The sequence below is a fragment of the Hippocampus zosterae genome, chromosome 5, assembly GCF_025434085.1.
Source record: "Hippocampus zosterae strain Florida chromosome 5, ASM2543408v3, whole genome shotgun sequence".
Taxonomy (NCBI): Eukaryota; Metazoa; Chordata; class Actinopteri; order Syngnathiformes; family Syngnathidae; genus Hippocampus; species Hippocampus zosterae.
Window position 1 is genome coordinate 7,399,305 of NC_067455.1, and position 20,367 is coordinate 7,419,671.

At 45.1% G+C, this 20,367-nt stretch overlaps 1 protein-coding gene across 1 annotated transcript in view; it reads right to left on the reverse strand.

The window, feature by feature from the left end:
* Positions 1 to 20,367, reverse strand: part of si:dkey-22o22.2 (neural-cadherin) — an 85,495-nt gene that overhangs the window by 15,251 nt on the left and 49,877 nt on the right. Inside the window, exons 11-20 of the mRNA XM_052066025.1 lie at positions 19,537 to 19,709; positions 18,313 to 18,480; positions 14,178 to 14,427; positions 13,285 to 13,412; positions 12,821 to 13,007; positions 12,608 to 12,751; positions 6,213 to 6,496; positions 3,567 to 4,196; positions 2,462 to 3,458; positions 890 to 983 (exon numbers count right to left, since the gene is read on the reverse strand). Coding sequence (XP_051921985.1) covers positions 890 to 983; positions 2,462 to 3,458; positions 3,567 to 4,196; positions 6,213 to 6,496; positions 12,608 to 12,751; positions 12,821 to 13,007; positions 13,285 to 13,412; positions 14,178 to 14,427; positions 18,313 to 18,480; positions 19,537 to 19,709 — 3,055 coding nt within the window. The remainder of the gene's footprint in view (positions 1 to 889; positions 984 to 2,461; positions 3,459 to 3,566; positions 4,197 to 6,212; positions 6,497 to 12,607; positions 12,752 to 12,820; positions 13,008 to 13,284; positions 13,413 to 14,177; positions 14,428 to 18,312; positions 18,481 to 19,536; positions 19,710 to 20,367) is intronic.

Genomic DNA, 20,367 nt, shown 5'->3' on the forward strand with positions numbered 1-20,367 from the left:
TGCAAGTTTGCATGTCACCGTGTCTTTGTCACGGTACACCTTTGTACTGTCTGACTTACTCTGGTTTAAATCTGTCACTTTCTCTGCTTCTAGCTCCCCATTTTCTTCTTATGCTCATTCATCACCAAATGTGCAGAGGAAAGCCTTTTTTTTTTTAAAATCGACGATACTTCATTGACTTCATTTGATAATTTGGAGTTGGAGCTTCAAATTTGGTAGCGATTAGCATTGACAAAATCTTGCCGGCAGCTTTGTCTTGGACCCTGGAAATTGCCAAAATGAGTCAAAAATAGTCGCCGGAAACCAAAACGGCAGACTTTCCGTCTTTTTGAAGATATTTTCCTTCAGCTTTTTTTTTTTTGTGGGTCTACTTGTGATTGATATAAGCGATGAAATTTCAAGTTGCACAATCAAACTGGCTTCGTCAAATGAATTATTATTTTTTAAATTCCAGTGTGTGCAGACGACAAGTTTGTCTTTCAAGGACACCTGGAAATGTACCGAAGACTGCCGCTTACAACCAAAATGGGGGGCTTGCTTTGTCTTTTCAGTCATGGTTAACTAGTTTGGGTTTAGTGTTCGGTCCCGGTCCTAGTCCAGTCCAGTCTAGTTTAGTTTAGTTCAGTTTAGTTTAGTTGAGTTCACTTATGATAATAATGTTGCTCAGTGAAACTGGTGTCAACGTAGAATTTTCCAGAAATTTATCATTTGCGAGTCTGGGTGACAAAGTGCCTGTCGATTGGTAGAGAAGTAGGAAGTGCTGTATTATAGAGCTTGATAGCAATTGTTGAGCAGGACCATTTCCATTGTTTCTCTCAGCTCGCACAGGAGAGTCGTATTTTTTGGAACAAAAATCTGGTACACTCAAATCGTTAACACGCTACTGTACCGGGATGGTTTGCCTTCAAATTGGTACGTCTTCTCGCTCCAGTCGTCGAGATCCGGGGATGGGATTTGGCCCAGCACTGTCGTTGGCAGGATACCTGGTTTCCAACAAAAGAAAGTCCAAAACAATAAATTAGCTTTGAAAAGGAATCAAAGAAAAATGTATGTATGTGTGGAAAAAGATTAAAGGGAGTCTGTAAATTAAAAAAGAAAAAAAGCTTCATCCTTCGCACTAAGTTAGGGTGGCTGACAGCTGGTCAGAACTACTAAATAAGTGATGTGTTCTGCAGCGAGACAGCGGAAGCACTCGACTGTGACAAAGCGATCTTATGATCTCAGCGGAGGTTGTTTGGATGGTGTCGAGGACACACGGGGGGAATGTAAAGGTTAGGACGACATGTCACACAAAGTTCATCATCAAATCCATGGTCGTAATCAGCTGACGACAAACATAAAAGAACCTGCAAGTCACCCCCCCACCCCAAAAAAAAAAAAAGTTTTGAAACTGAACAGGTCCTTGAAGGCATTTTTCTTGTCATGATCTTGGCAGCCAGCATACTCTCGAACAGCGTGTTCCAAACACTGTAGAAAATGATCCTATATTTCAATAATGGCACAACATAAGAGGTCAGCCTTTTTGGATCCAGACTCAGCAGTTGATTTGCGTCCCTAAAACAAAAGGACAGTCCTTTAAAATCACAGATGCCCAAATTCTGATCAGAGAAGACTGCTGGTTTGAAAGGAGTGTGAAAGATGCCATAGGGCGGTCCAGTAGTCCAGTGGTTAGCACGTCGGCTTCACAGTGCAGAGGTACCGGGTTCGATTCCAGCTCCGGCCTCCCTGTGTGGAGTTTGCATGTTCTCCCCGGGCCTGCGTGGGTTTTCTCCGGGTGCTCCGGTTTCCTCCCACATTCCAAAAAAGAAACATGCGTGGCAGGCTGATTGAACACTCTAAATTGTCCCTAGGTGTGAGTGTGAGTGCGAATGGTTAATCGTTTCTGTGTGCCCTGCGATTGGCTGGCAACCGATTCAGGGTGTCCCCCGCCTACTGCCCGAAGACAGCTGGGATAGGCTCCAGCACCCCCCGCGACCCTAGTGAGGATCAAGCGGCTCGGAAGATGAATGAATGGATGAATGAAAGATGCCATGTCAGACACTTACGCAGAGGAAAATTTACAGCAAAATTCTCAAACTTCTTCCACAAAGATTGTCTCTCACTATAGGTAAAGTGGCCGCAAACATTGCGTTTGCCACCAGGCAGGTTAACAAGCGATCGTTATGCAAGCAGTTCACCAGCCACACCTTATTTACTGTATATCGTCTCTCAATCGTGGGTCGGTCTGGAAAGTAATGTCACGGATAAGACGGGAGTTCCCTGTTCACCCTTTCATGCACCAGTAATGAATGATAACCTGTAACCACATAACAGGATAGTAACCACTGTCCCTGATCAGGGGTGAAGGTGGAATGTTTTCAACAACTAACAAAACGCCGCCAGTAGTCTCTATTCAGCTTGTGGAGATGACCATTAACTGAAAAACTGAGAATCCAAACAGACAAACTTTGATGGTGCATACCTTCGTAACTGTACACTATGAAATTGGTGTGCCCCGGTGAGTGAGGGTGGTCGTTGCGGTCTCCGATGACCACCGTTAGCGTGCTGGTGGAGCTCATGGCGGGCGAACCGCTGTCGATCATGAGGATAGGGAGTCGGTATTCCTTTTGGCGCTCGCGGTCAAATGTCCGCAGGGCGGTGACGCAGGCGCTGCCGTTGCGGAAGTCGGTCAGGTTGAATTCGGCCGCGTCGGCGGTGAGCGGAAGAAGGCGTATGGAAAAAGGTCCACCGTTCGAGGAGAGATCGCGGTCGGTGGCGTGCAGCAGCTGTGAGCTGGCGTTCATCCACACCGCCTGCGGGGCTGCTGTGTTCTCCCACACCACCGGCCTGTAGGGTGCCTCAAACTCCGGCCCGTTGTCGTTGACGTCCAGGACAGTTACCATGACGATTGCTGTGCCAGTCAGTCCTGGGTTGCCGGCGTCCGTGGCGAGGACCATGACCCGATGCTGAGAGATTTTTTCCCGGTCCAAAGACTTCGCCACCACCACCCAACCAGATTGGTCCACGAGAAACTGATCGTAGGGGTCGGACTCCTTGGCGATACTGTAAGAAAACCGTCCGTTTTGTCCAGAGTCCAGATCGGTAGCCATCACCTGGGCAACAATAGTGCCCACAGGAACGTCCTCGGACATGGCCGGCGACTCGTAGAACTGCGGTAAGAAGACGGGAGCGTGATCATTGGCGTCCTCCACCTGCACCAGACAGTTCGCCAAGCTGAAGAAATCCGCATCCTCGGCTTTCAGAGTGAGATTGAAAGTCCTCTCCTGGGGCTTCTCAAAGTCCACTTTCTTCTTGAGCTTGATCACGCCGCGTCGGTTCACCTTGTCAGTCTCCACCGAGAACTTCCTGTCATCGTCACCCCCCACAATGCTGAAGGTCACTACGGCATTCTCGTCCTGGTCTCCATCGGTGGCAGACACCACGAGAACCTCGCTGTTCACCTCCAGGTCCTCAGTTACCTGAAGTAGATGGCAAGTATTAAAGCTTCGAGCAAACCCCTGAGATCTTGAAGTCGGTCATAATGGTACCACCTGGAGGATAATGTTATGAGAGAGCGATGGACAAACCTGGGTGGAGTAGACCCTCTGGGAGAAGATGGGCGGGTGGTCATTAACGTCCGAAACCAGGATGGTGGCGGTCCCTGTCCCAGCCAAACCCCCACCATCCCGGGCCTCCACAACCACCAGATAGCGCTCCTCCGCCTCCCGGTCCAGGGAGCGCAGCACGGTGTAGATGGTTCCCGTGGTGGCGTTGATGGAGAAAAGGTTGAGGTTGATCTCATTGCGGACGTTCTTGACGATGCTGTAGCTCAGTGCTGCGTTCTTGCCTTCGTTGGCGTCGTCCAAGTCCATAGCTCTCATCTCCATGACGGAGGTGTCGGCGGGGGAGTTTTCAGGCACTTGGCCAACAAAACAGCCATCCACTTCCAGCGCCGGGCACGGGAAGAAAGGCGCGTTGTCATTGATGTCGCGTACCTCCAATAGGACGTCCGCAAATCCTGTGAGTCCCGACCCTCCCTCATCTGTGGCCAGGACCAGGAATCTCCAGGCTGGACGTTCCTCCCGGTCTAGACGCCGTTGGGCGTAGATCCTCCCGGTGCGCTCATTGATAGTGAACTCACCGCCTGCGCCTTGGCCGTGGAGGGAGTAGCGCAGAGCGGTCTGGTCGGCATCTTGGTCAGGATCGGTGGCGGAAACCTGGAGAAGTAGAATCGCGGTCCTCCATGAGTTCAGGACAAACAGGCATTGACACTCACATTCCCGACTTTGGGCAATTTAAAATCACGGTTGAGCCGATGCAGCTTTAATTAATTGTTATCATACTCCGTGAAACTGTGACCAAGCAATCCAATAACCACCTTGGCCTTGCTCTCGTCTTATCACGATGTTTTTCATTAAACATCCACATAAAAATAAACATTCCGCTTTGGGTCTTTTTATCTCCCCCCCGGCGACGCCACCCGGCTGTCAGTGTGCAATTAAAACTTAATGGCAAAGTCGACGCATAAGAGAAAGCAAAGTGACAGTTTTGAGGGTTCCGTCTCCTTCTTGTTTACGGAAAGCTTTGATGTGATCCTGCTGTCGCCGTCTTGTATGCGTTGCCATAGCGACCAGATCAAGGATTCCCAACCGCTATGCCGTGAGGGATCATCAGGTGTACCACAGGAAATGATGAATTGGTCTGAAAATGATGATTTGTTTTTTTTTTCATCTTAGCAGAACAATGAAATTCTCTTCCATGAGATGGCAGAATGTACAATTAATCTGTGTGTCCATCTGTACATTCAGAGAGCAGAATTTAGGACACAGTACACCATACTTATCCGGGTCATGGCACCAATTGAGAAATTCTGTTCAACGTCTGATTAGCTTTAGCGCTCGCAACTTTATACAAACAGTGACAACCAAGAAAATTTTATATTCTCAGTTGAATTATTTAGTGGATGCCAGAAAGATTGCACTGGAGCCTTTTTCTGCCAGATGCGGAAGGAGGTCTAGTCTGCCCAAGATGGTTCCTACTTTTATGACGTCTTGGACGTGGCCACGTCTCAGCACAGTATAACCTAAACAATATGTTGTTATTGTTTGGCCTAGCGCAAGTCACCTGTCTAAACGTGGGTCAAAGACACCAAAACTAACAGTATATACTGCATATGTACTTTGGGTGACATCATCGTATGATGGTGTGCTGTTATATTTTAAAATATGTGCTTTGCAGGTTGGGAAACACTGGTGGAGACAATACAGAGAGGAGGACGTGGCCAGAGCACAGGTGATGCGCAAACCATTCGTTTTAAATTGGATTCTCCCATCTGTAGGATTGTGTAAACACTTGGGGATGAAAAAAAATAAAAGGGTAGGGGATGGCACGCCGAAGCAAGCGGGTGGGCACACATCAAATCAATTCCGGGGGAAAGCGGGGCCGGCCGGCGGACCGGGTGACACGCCAGATTACTTCCCTGCCCTCTGCGGCGCGACTCCATTTTGCTAATCTGATTGCGAGCGTTATGGCGGGAAGGTGTGACCAATGGAGGATGAAGAGGAGGAGGAGGAGGAGGACGGGGACGTGGAGTCACACATTTGCAACTTTTTGCAAGAGTACGATGGCACTATGAAGTGAAAAGTAAAGAACATGTCAAGAAAAGTATTGGGAAACTGAAAGGAAGCGAAAAGTGAACAAAATGTGGACTAAGTACGAGGACACAGATACAAATTTTGGACAAAAATAGCGCGACACTTATAAATACTGAAAAGCGAAGAAAATGTGGCCAAAAGTAATGGGGCAAAAAGAAAATGTGGAGATTGTGCAAAAGTAACAAAACCTCCAAAGTGTGAAAGGAAAATGCATCGTTTGGAGAAATTATTGGAGGACATAAAAGATGTGAACAGTAAAGTAGCTGTGGTCAAAATATTCGGACCGCTCGCGAAAGAAAGTGAAAAGTGACGAAAATTTGGATGAAAGTATTGGGAGACAAAAAAGGAAATGGAAAGAAATGGGAAAGTGGAGATCGTACAAAAGTATTCGGACACCCACAGGAAGTGAAAAGGGAAGAACACGTGGACAAAACGATCAGGACGTCTACAGGATGTGAAAAAAAAAGAAAAAAAAGAAAATGCCGAGCTTGGACAAATGTTTTGGGACACTGACAGAAAGTCATGAAAACATAAAATTATCCAACAGCCCGTTCAAATGACCAAACATGAACAACGCACCTCCATGATGAACACGGGCAGCTCGTTGAGCTCCTCCTGGATGACGGCGTGGTACTCGCTGAGGCTGAAGACGGGCGCCTCGTCGTTACGGTTGACCACCTGCACCACCACCAGCGTCTCGTTCTCCCACTTGCCGTCCGAGGCCACCAGTCGCAGCTCGAAGCGCCGCTCCATCTCATAGTCCAGCGGTTGCGCCACAAAGACGGTGCCCACCTCGGGCTCCACGTCGAAAGTGCCCATGGTGTTGCCCGCTGCGATCTGATAGCGTAGTTTGGCGTTGGCACCTGTGGCGGGGCGTTGATCATATCGACGGTTTTATGGACTAGACTCAAATACATGGAGCGATGTCATAGATGGTAAAACAAATGATAATGAACGAATAACAAATGCAATCCTTCAGTCCCCGGACACTTCATTAGGAACACGTTTCTTGTGATTTATGACACTCGTGTGACATGTTGCACTGCGTACGTAGAAAACAGCACATTTGCATACCTCGCATGCATTTGTGCGTGTTTGTACGTCTTTTATTGTCACCTGCCAAGGGGGCACGTATGCAAATGAGCTGCCTCTGGCATGTTTACATTTGTTTTGTATATGCGTCTTCATGAATATTCTTTCAATCAGAGTACGCAGACACGTGATCCATAAAGTTTTGGCGATCTGGTAAATCTAGCTATCCATGATGGAATGAAACAAAATATTATTCATTCATTCATCTTCCTAACCGCTTGATCCTCACTAGGGGGTTGCTGGAGCCTATCCCAGCTGTCTCCGGGCAGTAGGCGGGGGACACCCTGAATCGGTTGCCAGCCAATCGCAGGGCACACAGGGACGAACAACCATCCACGCTCACACTCACACCTAGGGACAATTTAGTGTTTTCAATCAGCCTGCCATGCATATTTTTGGAATGTGGGAGGAAACCGGAGCACCCGGAGAAAACCCACGCAGGCCCGGGGAGAACATGCAAACTCCACACAGGGAGGCCGGAGCTGGAATCGAACCCGGTACCTCTGCACTGTGAAGCCGACGTGCTAACCACTGGACTACTGGGCCGCTGAAACAAAATATTAGTTCATCTCAAATGAGATAAACTGAACATATGTTGTTAATGTGCAGGCGCTGAGTTGGGGCCGTGGGGCATTTATCCAAAAATCCCTCCATCTATCTATCTATGCCTCCACATCAAGTATCCAGACAAAATATCAGTGGAATTCAAACAGAAATATGTTTTGCACAGTTGGCCTTCGTAAACACACACACACACAAACACACGCAAAGACAGATGCATGATGGGAGCCCAGAGGCAGGTCCGTCTGGGTCGAGGCTCGCTCAACATTTACTGGCACCGAGGAGAATTTAGCAGGCTATCACCATCTGTGGAGACGTGCAGGACCTTCATCAGCCACACACTCCAACTGCGTGTGTGTGTGTGTGTGTGTGTGTGTGTGTGTGTGAAAGCTGAACCTCACTGGTCCTTCACAGTCTCTGAGCACAATCCGTGGTGACCACTGTGTGTGTGTGTGCGTGTGTGTTTGTGTGTGTGTGTGTGTGTGTGTGTGCATGCATGAGGGGAGTAGCTCCAGTGGTTCCTTGCCCACAGCAGTCTCACTAATGATCAGGCGGGCCATATGGCAGTGCCCTCTTCACACACACATATGCAGGCGCACACACACAAACACACACACGCATACACATATGCACATACACGTGCACACACACACATCCACACACGTGGGTGTTGATTTAATTGCCGACCCAGCGGGAGACTCGAAAATGAGATGAAGGTCAGCAGAGGGCTCCTTGTGAGGTGGAGCTGAAGGGGAAGTTGTTCCCCCAGCTGTGACTGCAGGTCCTCTCTCTGAACGACTCCTCATAGCTCACAGCTCAGAGTTTCATTACGTCATTAAAAAAAAAGTGCCGAGTGGTACACTACTTCAGAAGGCACGCTAGTTCTCATGTGGGACTATGTTGCTCCACTCACTGCGTTGTTGTTTGTGTTCTGTGTTGGTTATTTTCAGTGTTGATTCAGTGATGGTGCTCATGTTGGTTCTCGGCTAGCTCCATGTTGATTCCCATGTTGGCTATTTCTTATTTTATGTTGCTTCTATGATGGTCCTCCGATGGTCTTTTTGTTGATTCTGTGCTGGTCTATGCTTGTCCTGTTTTTTTTTTCTGTTTTTTTTTTGGAAACATCATTTGTGTATTGTTACTCAGATGGTCCTGTGATGGGTCAACGTTGGTTCTGTGTTGTTACCGAGTGTTTGTGTATATATGTGTGTGTGTGTGTGTGTGGGGGGGGGGGGTTATAATAATAATAATATATAATAAATAAATACAATATATGTTGGTTCTATCTTCATTTTGCATTGATACTGTGTTGTTAGTCTATATTAGGACTGTGATGATGCCACAATATGTAGGTCTATAGGGCTATTCACACGGCAAGATTTGGTCCAGTGCTGCACCGGGGCTGCCCCAGTAGAGCGTTCACACGTGCAAATTAGCTCCGGCGTAGCCCCGGAAAAGAGCTTATACCGGACCAAATTTGACCCACCTCAGGGAGGTGGGTCAAATATTTGCTCCGGAGCAAATGCTCGTTTGCGAAGCAGCACCGGTGTAAATTTGCACGTGTGAACGCAACTGGGTTAAATTAGCTCCAGAGCAAATGCTTGTGAAGAGTTTACGTACGGCGAGAATGCGTTGCTTTCACGCTCTGTCGGACTTCCGTAATGTGTTGATTCATAACGACACAAGACTTGGCTAGTAACATCTTTCCTTTTGTAGGAGACTGGACTGTCTCGGAGTTGTTTGTTCCTTTGTTGTTTGTTCACAACTCCCCGCCCCCCATAGAATTTATTTTGTGATTTCCTCTCTTGATTTTCTGTTTAGCGCATTAGTGTTTGCTTTTCTGAGTGTCATTGAAGTCATCGTTCATTTACGTTTTCTTGGGCGGTCACTCTCGAGCAGAAGGCACGGAGACCGAGAAGGAGAAGGACGTGCCGGTCCAGTAGTCGCTTGAGTTGTGTATATACAGTACGTTTTAAAAAGAACCAACACGACAGCTCGTTTGTTTTCTGTCGTTTTGCTCCGCTGCAGAAACTGCCGTGTGAACGCAAGTCGGGCAGCCCCGACACTGTACCGGGGCTGCCCCGCTCAGCGGCTTTGTGCATGTGAACGCTCCACACAATTTGCTGCGGTGCAAAATATCCCGCAACAAAATATCTCGGTGCAGCACCGGAGCAAATGTGTGCCGTGTGCACGGCCCTAATGTTAGCTCATATTAGTTTTATGGTAATTTTATATCTATTTATATGTTGTTTTTACGTTTGTTTGGTCCTGGTATGGTCTCTGCTGGTTATATGTTGTTGATGTGTTGGTTGTGTGTGTGTGTGTGTGTGTGTGTGTGTAAAAAAGAGTGAGTGTGCTCATCCATGGCGCATGTGTTTTGCCAATGTGTGTGCTGTTTGTAAAAGTGTTTAAGTGCCTGTATGTGTGCGCGCGAAGCTCCAGGCGACACCGGCGCTAAAGAGCCAACTCGGCAGAATCTTAAACAGCCTTTTGATCTCATTAGCAGACGCACTTAGTTCGGCACATTTTCCAGTCGGAGGGCCGAGTAGGATGCAGAAATCACACAGGGTGACAAAGAGCTGCGCCGACTAATCAGCTTTACGGGGCAGCACGGGGAGGGAGTGGAGTAGACGGGAGGTTGGTGGGGGGCGGGGGGCTTCATCCAGCCGGAACTTTGCCTTTCTTTCGCTCGTCAAACTATATAGATCAAGATGAAGAAATAAGTACACACAGGAAAGGATTTTCTTCAGCCTCTCGTGTCGCTGAAATGCAAATTCTGGAAGCAGGATGTGGGTTCTGCGTTGTGGTCAACCCTGTTGTGGATTTATGTTAGTTCTGAGATAGATGTAGTCTGCCGGTTTTAAGTTGGGTCTGTATTGGTACTATGTCGGTTTGCTATTTGTTCTAGGTAGGTTTTGCGTTGGTGTTATATTTATTGGCCTATATGGGAGTAGCATATTGTTTTGATTCTGCATTTATTTTTTTGTTGGTCTTCTATTCGGTCTATATTGGTTTTGTGATGGGTCGATGGTAAATCAATGTTGTTTTTGGTTGATCCTTTATTGTTCCTATGTTGTTTTTTGTGATGTTGGGACTATGTGCTGAATGCATGTTGGTTGTAGGTTGGTGCTGTGTTGAGTCGATGTCGTAAAGGCTTAACACTGGCTCCCAGTCAGCTGTGTCATTTTAAAATTCTGCCTCTGCTCGATAAATAATTTAATGGTTGGGTCCTGATTAAATTAAAGAAAGAATAATTAATATAAACCCGTACGGGCTCTGAGGTGTGTGAACTCGGGTCAATCGATGGAGCCCAGGTTTCAAAGCAAACGTGGTGAAGAAGCATTTAGCTGTTCTGCTGCACTCAAGTAAAATAAGCTGTTAAGAGAAGCAAAGTCAGCCCGGAGTGTAGAAATGCTTTGAAATCCATTCTCAAAAACCAACCACTCATACTTTGATTCATGTCTTCAGCCCTAAAATGAATTTCAGTGTCAGTCATTTTGGAAAGATACCTTTTATTTATTTACTTTACTTTAAAATGCCTTTTGTTTATACATGCGTTTAATTCTAATGTACATTTTTTTCAGAATTCTTCGCAATTTATTTTTGTTCTCTCCGCTTGCCTTTGAATGCCTGATGCTGTTTGCTTGGAAATGTTTTTCGGTGTAATGCTTTTGCTTTGTGTGAATCGATCGATAAATGGTGTTCAATTGAGACTGTGCACCTAATCAAGTCAATCGGGAATAAAGGCCCCACTGGAGTGTGTGCGTCTCGCGCGTCGGAGCAGTCGAAAAGCGAAAGGTGCAAAAAGAAAGTGAAAACAAGCCAAGCCCTCAGAGACTGACAAGCGTCGCCAAGCGTCCGCTGTCGTCAAGACGACAAAAAAGGAGTAGGAAAATGTTTTGTTGATTTGCGGCCTCCCGCTGCTCATTGATGGAGAGCGGAGGAGGAAGACAAGCGAGGGACCAAGGCAAACAAAAACATCAAAACTATCCTGCTCTGGGGAGCGCGGTGGTGCTCACTAACGAGGGGAGGAGGTTGGCGGCGGGAGGAAGGTGTGGAGTGGTGCGAGAGGTAACTTGTGGAGTTTGGAAAGAGACATGACACAACCGTAGACATCAGGATAATAAAAATCCCGGTCTAAATTGAAATCTTTGTTGATTCTGCTTTCGTGGGAGATTGTTCGGTCCATCATGTGCTAGTTGCGTCTAAGTTGTATTTAGGTTCTATCCTGGGTCTTTGGTGGTTGAGTGCTGTGATAAATGATGGTACCATGTTAGGTCTGTGTTCATCTTGTGTCGGGTGTTTTTTCTGTGCTGAACTTGTTTGTTCTTTCTTTGTTGGTTGGATGTTAGGCTCATGATGGTTCGGTGTTGGATTTGTTTTTGTTGTTACTGTGTTGGCTCGATGTCAGTTCTTTATTGGGTCGATGGTGGCTCTGTGGAGGTTCGATAATGCCACTTTCAGTTGGGTCTGTATGAATTGTGTCAGTTTTGAGTTGGTTCTGCAATGGTTTTACCAACCCAATTCCATTTCGGTTTGACAAAAACTGGAAAGTGGCTAATTTGTAGGAGTGAACTGCTACGTGCCGCATTTAATTCAGACCTGCCAACACCGCTGGCTCGCTGCCGAACTTGACCCCAATGTGCAAAACCTATTCCAATGAAGTTGCAATGCTGTGGGGAAGTAAAAACAGAATACATGCTGGAGCCTATCCCAGCCGTCTTCGGGCAGTTGGCGGGGTACACCCTGAACTGGTCGCCGGCCAATAGCAGGGCACACATAGACAAACAACCATCCAGGCTCACACTCACACCTAGTGACTATTTTGAGTATTCAATCAGCCTGTCATGCATGTTTTTGGAATGTGGGAGGAAACCGGAGTACCCGAAGAAAACCCACAGAGGCATAGGGAGAACATGCAAACCTCACGCAAGAAGGCCGGAACCACCGTGCCACCAAAACATAATACAATAATTTGCAATTCAAGTCCAAGCTAAATGTACTCGAATACTAAGGTAAGATACAATATATTTAACTCATTCACTCCCAAAGACGTTTTTAAACGTCTTTTCAGACTTGGTCCAGAATTGGCTGGTACTGAATGAGTTTTAATGTTCAAACTGTTAACCTTGATTGTTGTGAACAAATACTCATTAACTTGCAATTTTATGGCTGAAACTCGTTCCAGCTCAGGGGACGTGCTAATATTGCTCAACCGTGGGCATGTGAAGCCCTTTGAGACGTTTCTGTGATTAGGCGCTATCGAAATAAATGTGACTTGACTTGGACCCCGTGTTGGGTTTTCCTCGGCCGTGACTGACCTTCGTCGTGGTCGTTGGCTGTGACGGTGATGATGACGAAGCCCACCTCCTTGTCCTCTTCCACGCTCACCTCATACACCGAGCGTGGGAATGCCGGCGCGTTGTCGTTGACGTCCGCCACAAAGATCCTGATGTAGGACGTGTCTGAGAGGACGACAAAATGAGCCACGTGTTGGTTCTATGCTCGTTCTACGTTGGTTCTGAGGTGGTTACCGGTGTTGGGCTGTCCCTGCTGTCCCGGTCTTGCCGACTCAGAGCCGTCCTGCGACTGGACCTCGATAAGGTAGGAGGCTTTTTGTTCTCGATCAAAGGAGGCCCGCGTGGTGATGACGCCGCTCATCGGATGGATGCTGAACAACCCAGAGTCTCCACTCTCATCCTTCAAGATGGTGTAGTGGACCTGGACGGGACAAAGAAAAACCACGGCTACGTCCAGAATCATTCACTCATTCTTTACTCGCTAATCACCAGAAAGCGATTTTCAGATAATGGAGTGTAGGAGCCCCACAGCTGAAGGAGCACAATGTCAATGGGCATTGAAGCAATTGTGTTCATCGTGTCTCATGATAAGAGACCACCACTGTGCTGTATTTCGTGGATAGGGGAGTGATTCCATACACAGCACCGCTGGTAAAAGAGGAAACCGGAGAGTAATATTCCCAGAGGGAAACACTGACCATGCCGTGAAGGCCTGAATCCAAGTCGATGGCCGACACCTGAGCCACCGACGTGCCGACCTCGGCTCCCTCGGGAACCGTTGCCTCGTACGTGGAGGACAGGAAGAAAGGAACGTTGTCATTCACGTCTGAAGAGAGAAGACATTGTGGTAGAGCGATCGAGGAGTGTTCTGTAATATTTGTTGTCTTGGCAGGTTTTTTTCCCCTCCCAAATTTGGTGACTTATGATGTGAAAATAATACAAATGTAAAAAAGAAATTGCATCTATTTTACTAAATCATTCTGTAATTAATTATAACACTGAATTCTTATTTCATTTCAAAATTGCTGTTGTTTTAATAGTGAAATAAAATTAAAGATTTTTTTATTTACTGTATTTAAATAATGTGGTCAAAAAATAATCAACATTTTATTATCAAAATATTTAAATTTCAAAATATATTGAGATTGTGATTATTAAAAAACAAGGTTCGGTATTAAATATATATATAAATATATGAGTTTCAATCCATTGGATGAAAAATGGTTGCTGAATCCAAATTACATTAGTAATAACAATAAAAAAAGGAAATAATTGGTAAATAATATATAAACAAAAATACAAAGACTCACACACAAACACACACGATGAATTTGACCTATTTTACTAATTAAAAATTGGCTAATTCATTCTAATTATAGTATGGCAATAAAATAAAATGAATGTTAATTCATGATAATTTTTTACAAAAGAACTATACATTGTTTTAACATTTATGAATTCAGAGGATAATTATAAAATGCTAGTAAAATACTGTATTTTATGAAATTATTTATATTACAAAGAACATTAAAAAAAAGCCTTGTTTGAAAGCCAAACCGTCTTCAGTGCCGAATTTGTCCCAGTTCCTCACCTGTGACGTTGACGTAAACAGTTGCGAAGGAGGCAAGCGGCACGGCAGCAACGTTTTGGACTCGAACCCGGAGAGCGAAGAAGCGCGTTGTCTCGTAGTCCAAGTTCTCGGCCACCAGGATGGACGCCGAGCCACCCGCTCGGTTTGGTTTTATGTAGAAGCGCACGGGCATGTTGGTCTCGGGTACCTGACCCTCCTCCAGGTTGTAGGTGACCCTTGGGTCACCCAGTGCAGACGTGGCCTTAACCGTCTGAGGGCCGGAAGAAGGGGACTGCATTAGTTCAATCACAAATAATTAGAATTGAATTGCGTCTGATTGATGGTGCTCCTGGTATTATCATTGGTATGTGTTGGTTCCTTGTTGATTCTGATTCTACGGGACAGTGGTGCCTCGACTTTAATTAATTGGTTGTGGAAAAAATTTCGTAACTAGATTTTGTAAGTAGAGACGTGTTTTCCATGTAAATGCCCTAATCCGTTCCAAGTTCCCCCAAAATTCAAACATGTTTTCCAAAGCATAAAAATGCATCAAAATATACAACAAATACATGTTACAATCAGATTATTGCACAATTCATGAGTTGTGCATAATGTAAAAAAAAACAAAGAATAGAGTAAAGAATACAAATGATGGTCATGTAACTTTTAATTGCATCCTCATCGTTTTTTGCCCTCTGCAGTCCATGTTCTCTCTCAAAAAAGTGTTTTTTGCCTGGAGTTTTGTCAAGAACTGATGCAAGGACGTTTTGCTTTTGTCGGCCTTTAAAAATCCTTCGAAAATGTCCAAGGCAAACATCAGCATAGTGAGCGATCGCCCGACTGTTGAACACTTTTTCTGGGTGATTTACATTTACGTAAAACTATCGGAACGCCTCACAGCCCGAGGGGCGAATGACGAGGACGTTGCATAGGCATCTATCTATCTATCATCTAGTTAGCTAGCTAGCTACATAGATCCCTATCTAACTACCTAGCTACCTATCTACCTAGCTACCTATCTACCTATCTACCTATCTATCTATCTATCTACATAGATCGCTATCTAACTATCTATCTATCTATCTATCTATCTATCTATCTATCTATCTATCTATCTATCTATCTATCTATCTATCTATCTATCTATCTATCTATCTATCTATCTATCTATCTATCTATCTATCTATCTATCTATCTATCTATCTATCTATCTATCTATCATCTAGTTAGCTAGCTAGCTACATAGATCGCTATCTAACTACCTACCTACCTACCTACCTACCTACCTACCTACCTACCTACCTACCTACCTACCTACCTATCTATCTATCTATCTATCTATCTATCTATCTATCTATCTATCTATCTATCTATCTATCTATCTATCTATCTATCTATCTATCTATCTATCTATCTATCTATCTATCTATCTATCTATCTATCTCCAGTAGCAACATTCAGTAGAAGTTCCTCTTAGCCAACGGGATGCCAAGATGATGCTCGGGAGTAGCCATTGGCAGAGCAGCTATGCGTATGTTGCGTTCAAGAAACTCGCCCCTGCGAGGATGGATGTCGGTTTTCTGAACTTGTCAACTTGCTGCTGTTCTGTTCGAGTGATGTTTGATCTCCACTTGGACCAGTATTGTTTGTATTTCAAGTAGGTGACGTGAAAGTTGGATGAAATATATGAGCTGAGTGGAGCTGCCCCTTGCTCCTGACACGGGACGCGGAGGTCGTTCATTTACTTCGCATTGACTCTTGACGAAAATCAGACGCGCTGAGCGAGCGCGTTGCCTTGACGACGTGTGAAAAGAACGCCTGGCACGCTTCACCTTTGAGCGCTGCGAGGCTGCACATCATCCTTGTAAGGACAGCAAGGAGCGGCCTCAGTGGGCCGACATCACAGAACATTCCGGAACATTCTTCTCAGAGCACGCTGGCTTCCTTCAAGGCATGTGAAAGGAATCAAGGCAATCCTTCCGAAGTAAAATTTTGATCGGCAACACAGATGGAAAAACAAGGTTGATGTTGAGTCTGTGATGCTTTTGCGTTTTGTTGTAAAATTTTTTCTCTGTTGGATTTACGATCAGGATGTTTGCTGGATCTGCGATTGTGCTACGTTGGCCCAGTAATGGTTTCTGTGTTGGTTCTGTCGAGGCTGTGTGTCTGTGTGTTCTAGTAGTTTGGGATTTTTCATTCACGTGACTTTTTAATTTCGTTTGGACTTTTGTTTTTGAAATTCAATAAGTTTGAATGAGTTTTTAGAGAAAATGTGTTTGTTTTTATTTTTTTTAATGATTTGTTTTAGCTTGATTTTCATTTGTTTTAGAGTTAGTTTTTTCTTTTTTTTAACGTAGTGGATGGAAAAATCTAAAACATCAAAGATTGGGACCCCCAAGCACCGGAGTTTGTGACCCCTGGTCTATGGTCATCCTGGGATTGTCTTATTTGTCTGAAGTGGTTGTGTTTGGTTTGTGATAGTTCAATATTAGATCTGCAATTAATCTACGGTGGATCTGCGATGGTTCTTTCCTGGTTCTTTGAAGTTTCTCTGCGAGGTCTGTGACAGTTCCTTGTTGGTTCAACATTTATAAATGCGGGTGATGGTCCTGTGTTGGCACTTTGTTGGTGCTACAGTACGTTAATGCCAAGTTGGTACTGTGGTGGTGCTGTGTTTATTTTGTGTTGCTGGGTTGATGCTGTAGTTTTGTTTGACCTTGGAGGTTTCACAGTGTTCTAATGAATTGCCCTTGCGATAACCTCTACCCTCTCTACTTTGGAAAACAAACAAAAAAACTGAAAAACACCAACTTGACCTCAGCCAAGTAAAGATGGGGGGAAAAAAAGCAAGTACCAGGAGGAATGTTTCCACAGAAGGTACTGCGTTTCCGGTAGTAACGCTGAGTGAGAAACGCTGTCCGAGCACTTAAAACACAGAAACACTCTCAGCCTGACTGATTTAAACAACACACCTAACACACTGCGGAGTATTTCCAGCCGTTGAGTTTAATTCCATTGTGCAGGGCTGTTCACGCCAATAGATTCTGGAGAGTAGCCATCTAAACAATTATATGACCCGTACGCTGCACGTGTACAATTTTATTTATTTTTTTGTCACCCTGTGAGATTATCATGAACAAATGGCAAGAAGAGCATTCCGTAACTAACACGTCCAGTACATTGCTTGTGGCCTGTGCATGCCGTGGACTTATTTTGGACTGTGTGGACGTATTTCTAGTCATTATATTTATTTCTATTGTGCAAAGTGGCAGTTATCATCATTGACTGTCAAGTAACAGTCATTGTTTGGATGTAGTATAATAGTATATATAGTATAATATAATATAATAAATATGCATTAGCCCGTCAATGGCACTTCCCAGCCTGTACGAGCATTTAAGTTAGCAGACTTAAAGGCAACATTGTGTGCTTGTTTTAAAAACACTCTGTGTAATTACCTTTGTTTGATGTTTAGTTTGACACTAAATAGCCAATGGGAGCGATATTGTACAACTTGAAGCCTCCTTTTTTTGTCATACAGAAGTCAAAGCAAAAAAACAAACACACAAACAAAAAAATCCTCAAAAAACTCTGAAATCGGGTCCACCGCTGTATATTGTTTCAACCATCTTATGATACATAGAAAGTTTGGGTGGAGATGAGTGAACTTTTGTGAAGTTTTAAAAATAATCTCAGCCCATATGCTGTTAAGAAAAGAAAAAGTTAACACAACATGACAGACTGCCTCTCTACCTCGTTAGCGGTGTAATTAACAGGACGGCTAAATTTAAAACTAGCGCTCCTCTGGCGTGTGATTAGCACTCGGGTGGAGAGCAAAGAGGAAAAAAACAAAACAGCTTTGACAATCACAAAACCGTGATCTCTGTGATAATGATTTCAATCCCAAAACGATAAATCGTCCTAATGAGCGCTATGGAAGTTCACAAAAGAAAAAAAATATTTTGTCTGGAGAGAATTTTGCTGTTGTTCTTATCAGTATTGCATTTTACATCTTGTATATAACTGATCATTAAAATCATTTCCGTCTCAGTTGAATCAGTCCTTCTGCAATGACCAGACGATTTTATTTATTTTTTTAATCCTAGTATCTGTCCTACTTAAGTACCGAGAGTGAGAACGTTTGAGTTGTACTTACCAGGATCTTGGCGTCCCTGACGGTGTTCTCGGGCACAGTGACCCAGTACTCAGGCTGCTCCCAGTGTGGCGGCTGGTTGTGGACGTTGGTGATGATGACGGTGAGTTCCACGGAGCTGCTGCGGTTGCCGCCGTCGGACGCCACGATCTGTTGGTTGATTTTGGACGTCTGCCAGGAGGAAATACACCAAAGGGGTTTTTAAGGGTATTATTATGTAGTTATTATTTTTGAATTATTTTAACCGCCTCCCCCTCAAAACAAAACTAAACAATGCATTTCAATTACATGGGGATTTAACGTGATTTCCATTCCAGTCTGGTTCCGATGTGTCGGACAAACATAGCACCTGAATAATGTTAAAATTTGGAGTGAGTTAGTTTTGTCCATCCATCCATCTTCTGATCCGCTTTATCCTCACAAGGGTTGCGGGGGGGGGGGGGGGGTGCTGGAGCCTATCCCAGCTGGCTTCGGGCAGTAGGCGGGGGACACCCTGAACCGGTTGCCAGCCAATCGCAGGGCACACACAGAGGAAGAACCATCCGCGCTCACACTCACACCGAGGGACAATTTGGAGTGGTCAATCAGCCTGCCATGCATGTTTTTGGAATGTGGGAGGAAAGCGGAGTACCCGCAGAAAACCCACGCAGGTGTGTTAGAACATGCAAACTCCACACAGGGAGGCCGGAGCTGGAATTGAACCCGGTACTTCTGCACTGTCAGGTCAATGTGCTAACCACTGGACCGCCGGGCGCCCAGAGTTAATTTTGTGAAAAACAATAAACAAAATTTCTTGCACTTCATTTTGGTTTGCTGTTCGGCAGTTTAGTGGCCTCTTTGAATGGCCGTCTTTTATGCACACGAGCTCTTTGCACGGGAGAAAACCAATCACAGTATGTGGCAGGCTATTTTTGGATTGTTCAGTTTTGGTCAGAAAAAACTACAGTTACTGTTTTTTAATCCAGCCACACAAGTGGAAAAACCCGACAGTGATTTTAGACACTGAGCTTGCCTTCTATCACCAAAATCTATTTTTACCACTTAAACAACAGCAACTGAGTAGGCTTCATTCGCTCTGATTTAAAATGACAATTTCCTCATACATCTGGTTAGGAAGTGGCCCCCACCCAGGAGCGCTGATGATAAATTGTGGTCCCCTCCATGATTGACTCGCTGGGTTAGCTGGAACAGAGCAGCACAAGCCCGTAAACAAACGGGTCCCCTCACCTGCGAGATGGGCTGGTTGACATAAATCCATCCCGTGCCGGGGTTGATGTGGAGGTACGCGGGCCTCTGCGGGGACAGCGAATATGCGATGGCCGCATTGCTACCCTGGTCGTCGTCGTGCGCCGCCGCCCGCAGGAAGCTAGTCCCCACGGCCGTGTCCTCTCGTAGGAAGTCTGAGAAAGATATTTGATGCCAGCGACATGACAGCAGTTGTGTAAAATAACGCGTGCGCAGTGTTGTGTCGGCTTTGTTCTGCCCTGTGCTGTAAAGTCAAAAGCTGACATTTGGGCTTTTCTGGAAGTGCTGCAGAGTTCCTGCTGACGGGATAGCAAATGTCAAAGCTTATCGCAAAACAAAGACAGAAATCTTCGAATTGCTGATTCCATGTTTGTGGCATCGCAGCCACATTTGAAACCCCAACCGTGGCTTGAAACCCTTATGTGAAACACGAACCTTATTTCGAAACACACCATCCAAATGTAACCTTTGTTTTCAAGTTAAACCCTGATTTGAAACCTTAATTTGATATTCTGATCCTAATTTAAAATCTGAGTTCTGTTTGGAAGCTCAACTTTGAAACCTTAACCCTTTGTTTGACACCTACCCCAGGGTTTAAAAACCTAAATGGAAGCCGTGACTTGAAGCCCTACTTTGAAACCCTAACCGTTTTATTGAAACCCTGGCTATTTATTTTGAAACCCTAACCCTTCTTAAAACCCCAATTAAAAGCCCAAACTTGAAACTGTAAACCATGTTTGAAACTCTAATCCCCTTTTGAATCCTTAAATTAAAAGTCTAATCCTTGCTGAAAACCTTAACTGTGGCCAAAAA